At 36.9% G+C, this 7,042-nt stretch overlaps 2 protein-coding genes across 2 annotated transcripts; one reads left to right on the top strand and one right to left on the bottom strand.

The window, feature by feature from the left end:
• Nucleotides 487–3,191, top strand: LOC18602217 (elongation factor P). The gene is made up of 7 exons (XM_007033467.2): nt 487–737; nt 831–908; nt 1,087–1,193; nt 1,481–1,558; nt 1,883–1,984; nt 2,331–2,412; nt 2,844–3,191. Exons 1-7 carry the CDS (start codon nt 599–601, stop codon nt 2,960–2,962), a joined length of 705 nt encoding a protein of 234 aa, XP_007033529.2. The 5' UTR covers nt 487–598; the 3' UTR covers nt 2,963–3,191.
• On the bottom strand, nt 3,381–5,239 carry LOC18602216 (pentatricopeptide repeat-containing protein At5g39710). Its single transcript, XM_007033466.2, has one exon. It carries the CDS (start codon nt 5,083–5,085, stop codon nt 3,514–3,516), a length of 1,572 nt encoding a protein of 523 aa, XP_007033528.2. The 5' UTR covers nt 5,086–5,239; the 3' UTR covers nt 3,381–3,513.

Genomic DNA, 7,042 nt, shown 5'->3' with positions numbered 1-7,042 from the left:
AACTTATTTAAATCGTATAGAAGGAATATTCTATGACATTTTTTTATTATTAATTTTTGCCTAAAATTCATCCAAAAAAAAAGTTCAGTAACAAAGTTGAACTATCATTAAAGTATAATAACAAAATCAATATTAAAATAAATGATATAATGACAAATTTCGCTTTAATCTCTTGACATTTGAAATAAATACCGTATATACTACTAGTACGTTTTATTTATAACGTGTTTGGTTTGCCAAATGTCTATTCCATTCTGGGCTCTGGCTGTGTTTTATTATTATTATTATTATTATTATTTGCTGTTTGTATTTCTAAGTAAAGAAAAAACTGGGTTTATCCTTGTTTTAACAGGTTAAAGGCCAAGGACCAAGTAATTTTGGTTGGGCAGCGAGACGAAAGAGGCTTGTTTTGTAGCCCAAACATTTACTAGGAAAAGCCCAATCCTTTCAGACTTTCCTTCCCCCCTTATCTAAGCAAGCAAAGAATGCTTTCCATTGTCATGACCATCTAAAATTCTTGTGGGAAAAGGAAATTTTTACCGAAAACGAAGCATTTTCAGACACATTTGTTCCTTTTTCTCGCTTCTCTCAAACGCCCATGGCGGCAACTGCAGCCTTCAATGTCTTATCAGCTACTCCCATCTTCCGCCTTTCATCTGCACTTCAATTTTCTTCAAAGCCGTTGCTGCTTCCAGTGTGTTTTTCTCCAAGAACCCCCTGTCGTCCCAGAATTCTCAGTACTTATACTGCTTTCCAGCTTCATCCTCTTGTCTAATTTAAGCTTTCCAAATTACCATTTTTTTTGGTAATGTAATTCAATTTGGTTGCAGGGATTTACGCCTTATCTAGTAACGATATCAAAGTGGGTACAAACCTTGAAGTTGACGGAGCTCCTTGGCGAGTTTTAGGTACATTTTCAATTTAACTCTGCAATTATTATTTACTATTTTGTTTTGGTTGGCTAATGCATTTGCTTTGGTAATGATTTGTTTAATATATATGAAATGTGGATGGTTACTTTGGTTGATTGTTGTATTTAAGTCTTTTCTGATATGAAATTTTGGCTGATGGATTGGTCCTTTGTAGAGTTTCTTCATGTCAAACCTGGAAAGGGTGCTGCTTTTGTGAGGACCAAAATGCGTAATTATATAACAGGAAACACTGTTGAGAAGACTTTTCGAGCTGGAAGTACGGTAAACTCTATTTAACACTAAATTGATGTATCATTTGGCTCTCTTGTAACTTCAGCTGACACTTTTTTGTGGTTAATATATGGGGGGATGTTTCTTTCTATTGAGAATAAGATTAGGAATATGTTGGACTAGGAAGGGTCCTTGTGTTTGGAAGCATGTTATCTTCTGCTGGCATTGCTTTTTTATTTCTGTTCAAATACAAAGGCTTTAGCATTTCTTGAATTACAGGAATATGCCAATAGAGGTTTTTTTCTTCAATGCTTTCATATATACACTTGTTTTTCCAGATTGATGAGGCAGATGTTTTCAAGGAAACCAAGCAGTTTACGTACAAAGATGGTTCCCAGTATGTCTTCATGGACCTGGTAATTTTAAGTATATTCCTATAATACAATTCATTAGGTACCGTAGATATATGAATTCCTTCGTTATGTACATTTGTTATCCATCTACTGAAAATTTGATCAAATGGCATATAGTGCATATATTAACTAGTAGTCTTCTGCGTAATCAGTAGTTAACTATCCTCATTTTCATACATGGAAGGGATTGAGTTCATGCTCCTAATACTTGGAAGATTCAACAACTATGCCCATTTTTTCTTTTCTCTTGAGCAATTTATTGAAATGCTTCTCTTATTATTATTTTTTTCCATATCAGTCTTGTAATGATGTTTTAACTTCTCACAGAACACATTTGAAGAAACCCGTCTAAATGAGGCAGATGTTGGGGGCAAGACGAAATGGTTGAAAGAGGGAATGGACTGCAATTTGCTCTTTTGGAATGGAAAGGTACTTTATACTTTCTTTGAATTCATATATCTCCTGTTCATTATTAGAATTTGAAGTTTTGATATATAAAGATGTATGCTCTTGTTTAAAATCTGTGTTAACACGAGTGCTCTTTTGCACTTATGGAGACTGAGATAGTTCCCTCTGTTAGATACTAAGCAGTGCTCTTGTAGCCATCAGCATTTTATGTATACTTAACGATAACTTATTAGTTTCATATGCTTGTATATGTGCAGGTTATGGCATCCAGTAATTAGTAGCAAAGATTAGCATTATTACCATATTAGTAATTGCTTGTTACTGCTATTGCTATTGATGATGCTTACCCATCTGCACTTTCTTGTAGGTTATCGATTTTGAGCTCCCCATCACAGTTCAGCTAGCTGTGGTTGATGTTGATCCTGGCCTCAAAGGTGACACAGCTTCAGGTAATGTAATATGGCTTCTCTCTAAGGTCTTAAATCCTAATCCATTATTTTTTAAGTCTAAATCGTAAAACTATGATCCATAACATTGTGAAATGCAGAGGTGAGCAGAGAACTAATGCTGTGTCTTCAATCGATAGTAATGTAGATATGTGTACTTGAAGGGCAATATACTACAAAACTGAAAATAGACTGTTTTATTTATGAATTCCTGAATATCACTCCACTGCTTTTCCTTTTATGAATCTCCTTAAAACAGAAAGCAAGAAAAGACAATGCTGTGTTATGTTCACAAATTACAACTCATGCATCTATTATGTGACAGCCCTTATCTTTGCTGCTTTTTTTTATTCTTTGATTTTGATTTCTGTTGCAAGTTGCGACATTCTGGTTTCTTTGGCCTAATCACTTTGAGATATAAAATTTTGACACAGGTGGATCCAAACCTGCAACTCTTGACACAGGCGCTGTTGTTAATGTTCCACTCTTTATTAATATAGGTGATCAAATATTGGTGGATACAAGAACTGGGCAATACATGAGCCGTGCATAAGTTTTGCTAGGAGAATTCTTATAATTAGCATTTTTTTCTTTTAATTTATTTGTTTATATAATTTAACATTTAACAATACCAGAGTGTTCTACTTTAACTTTTATCAAGGAATTTTCACCAGCCCTAGGTGGACTGATGAGAGGTAGCAGCCTGCGGGCAATGGTTTCTTGTATTATATGGTTGTAGATTTTTTGTGCATTTGTTGATGGAATTTATATGTTAATAACTCTTTTTTTTTTCTTTTCCATGTTAAATGAACAAGACAGTTAATGATCTGAAGGCCATTACTTCTTTGCTGAAATGGTTCTTTCAGCTCGAGACTGCATTTGGACTAGGCAAAATGGTAATTCCAGTACCATCAAGGGGTTGATTCAATTAGTTAAGATCATCCGTCTTTGGTATTATTCAGAACATAAGCTTCTTAAAAGCAAGTACAGAAACTGTATTTGTACGGCCTGACTGATAATTAGAAAGACTTGTATGTTTCTCGATATTTTTTTTCATAATAAAAAGAAGAGAGATATCAACAGCTGAACTGGTAGCATGATTTCTCAAATCAGTGTACAGGAAAAGAAAGATGCGTTAGTTGAACACTTCCATCGTCTTAACGGTATCCTGTGCGGGACTACACCCTGCTTCAAAGCAGCACCGTAGACATTAGACGCACCCAACAACCTGCCCTGATGATTGAACTCCTTAACCAAAATGTCGTAGGATGTTCTACTTGGGATTTTACCACTTTCATACATGATAACCAATACTACCAATGCCTCACGAATCTTTCCCTCCATACAAAGCGCTTGAATAACGTTGTTGAAGGTTATCGTCCGAGGAATGTACCCCATTCTAATCATTTGCTGCAAATGGTCCAGAGCCTCCTCCATTTTCTTTCCAACACAAAGAGTTCGAATCACAAAGCCATAGGTAGTATGGTCGACGATAGAAACGCTACTCATTTTCTCAAACACTTGATAGGCATCTTGAGCCAGGTCCTTTTCTGTCCATGATTTCATGCATAAACCTCTAAGCAAAGTGCTCATCATCCGTCCCTCGACTTCGAAACCAATACCCACCATTTCCTTATAGACCCCTAGTGCTGCCCTTATCTTTCCCCATTTCAACAGCCCACTCAACAAGGTGCTGTAGCTAATGCTATCAGGCATGCAGTTTTTCTCCTTCATTAGCCTTAACACTCTAAAACCCTGCTGTGGCCTTCCTTCTTTGCTATATCCTGTAAACAGAGTGTTAAAAGTGACCACATTTGGTGCTAATCCCATCTCCAGAGCCTGGCTAAGCAGTTCCATTGCCTCATCTGATCTACCCACTTTACAAAAACCATCCATAACTGCTGTGTATGAATAGATGTCAGGTCTTACTGATTCTTTCTTCATGTTCATTAGCATTTCATGAGCCCCCTCCACCCTCCCCACATAACACAATCCCTTTAACAAGCAATTGTACGTTTGGACAGTAGGTTTGCACCCAATTCTACCCATCACTTCAAAAACTTCAAAGGCATTCTGCAATTTGCCTCTTTTGCACAATGAATTAATGAGAGTGGTAAATGTTATCACATTTGGACTATACCCATTCACCATCATGTGGTGCAAAAACCGTTGGGCCTCATCAAGGTCGTTTTTCTTGCAGCAGCACCTAATCATGATGGAAAACGTCCAACAATTTGGTGCTAAAGCTAAACCATATGATGCTACATTGGAGTAGAGTTCCAAGGCTAGATCAGGCTCGTTTGCTGTAACCAACGCCATTAGCATACCATTGAAATCAGACAAGGTCCAATTGCCAGCATCTTTCTCCATGATGCTGAAAATTACACTCGTGTCTTTAAAGGGTATTGCTTTGATTTTATGCAGGAAATTTCCAATCCGAATTCTATCAGTTCTCCCATCAAAATGCAAGCTTTCTAGCTTCCATACTTTAACCAAGTCCATACAGCTTCTGTGAGCGAAAATGAGGCTGCGTGATGATCTTATTCCCGAAGGATTTTTGGAAGGCATGGATATCATTGCAAGAACCAGAAGCTTGCGGTGATGAATTTTTTTGGGATTGCGGAATATGGAAGGATTACCAAATACGGAAGATTCAACTTTATATGAAGAAGACATGACAAAATCTAATCACAAAGAAAAAGAGGGAGAGATGAAGGATAAAATCAGCTTAGTTTTGAACTCAGCGGCAGGAAGGCAAGCAAACAGGGGACGAAAAGCTCCTTATCCAGGGCCAGAGTACTCTAACAAAACGAAACGTTTTTGTTCTGAAAAGCGATTGGGCTGGCAAGACAGTATTTATTTGGACTAAGGTAGTTTATAAATTTTCCTGTTCAATCAGCCAGTAAAAAGTTAATAAAGCAAAACAAAACAAAACGTCACTGATCCTGGACTGGAGAGACCTGATCCTTTTTTCATTTCATATATGATATGTTTAGCTGTTACAGCATCGATATAATGATTGATTGCCATTTGCCAAGAAGAAAAATAGAGAAACGTCGCTATAACATGGATGGCAAAACGAACAAGGAACATTTCGTCAGAGGCGTAGAGATCTGCTAAAGGCCTTCCAAGACATGGGGTTTTTGGGGTCAGCCACTGGCTTTCTTCCAGCACTTCCTTTCCTGCCAAGAATTGGTTTTAGCAACTTCTTCAAGACCCTGTTGAAACCAGATCCACGACGCCCTTTACGCACCGCTGGCGGTGGAGCTTGGAACTGCGAGTGCAACGTCCTTTTAGCCACGCTTGGCTCCGATAGGCTCCTACCCAATATGGCTTGGTTCAGCTGCACCTCGAAGGAGAGCCTCTCAAACTCGTCCAGCAGCGTGCTCTGCTCATCCCCAAACCTTCTCAGAATAACTGATATTTCGTCCATGCTTTTGTTTTCGTTTGCTAAAGCCATTTTCTTTAGCTGCTCTAAGTCATCACAACCATGATCATAACACATATCCTACACTCACTTTTTATACTTGTGAATGTTTGCTCTTTTCTTTAGCTTTCCTTTTGAGGTGGCTCAAGGTCTGGGAAAGCTGAGTTTGGGAAGCCAAGCTGACGATTGGCTTGTTAAGGCAGGAAAGGAAACTCACTTGGCCAAGCAAGGTAGCTAAGCGTCAACATAACAGATTACCTGCTGCATGGAAAGTGTTAATGTACGTGTAGCAGTCGGTTACCCAAGGGAAAAAAGAGGGGAATAAAGGAACTTCTCTAGCTTTCAAAGCTTTGGCTGTAATTCTGGGGAGGGATCCTTCCTCTCTTCCTTTGTTCTTTCCAATGCTTTTCACATTCCCTTTACTAGAGTAATAAATACTATAAAATTTCAAATTGAATTTGAATTATTGTCCAAGGGAATAGTAAGTCATTGACTGCTCTGTTCTGTCGTCCACCCTCCTAAGAATTGAAGTCACGCATAAAACAATGTCAATATAAATGTACAATTTTATTGGTTTTCCAAGATCCCACCTACCTTAATTATGTGATATTTGAATTTCTCTGAGAATATATTAATATGGATTGAATATAATTTTATATTTTCCAAAACAAAATTTTCAAAATGGTCATGTATCTTAAAACTTATATTAATATTATAAAGTGTTATATTTAAAAAGAATCTGATAAATATTTATAGATATTTGTTAAGATTATTTCAAATATATTATGATTAAATCATAAACATGTGTCTTGATTTTTAATAAAAGTATATAGAAAAATATTGGTATATACTTTTAAAAAAGTATATTGATATAAGATAAAAGGACTCAAAAGGAAATTTATAGCTATAATTTGTAAGCCAAAGCCATGGGAGTAGTCCTGACTCCTAAGCATTCTTCAGCCAAGCTGGGATTATAGTATTTCACTTTATTCTTCCTTGCATTGCAACCAAGAAATCATGTTTTGTTCTTGAGAAGCTTATTTCAAACAAAAGTGGAGTGAAGGTTTGGATGGCAAACAGAGTTTTATCTGTGGGTTCTATTCCAACTAAGAAGATTGATTCGAGATCATCTTCATCCATATTGATTCTAGTCTTCTGTTGGATGTCTTGGAACATCTTTACACTCTTTTTTTTTATTGGCAGGAC

The sequence above is a fragment of the Theobroma cacao genome, chromosome 4 (assembly GCF_000208745.1).
Source record: "Theobroma cacao cultivar B97-61/B2 chromosome 4, Criollo_cocoa_genome_V2, whole genome shotgun sequence".
Classification (NCBI taxonomy): domain Eukaryota; kingdom Viridiplantae; phylum Streptophyta; class Magnoliopsida; order Malvales; family Malvaceae; genus Theobroma; species Theobroma cacao.
Note: the sequence above shows the minus strand (reverse complement) of the source record. Positions and strands in the feature narration are given on the sequence as shown.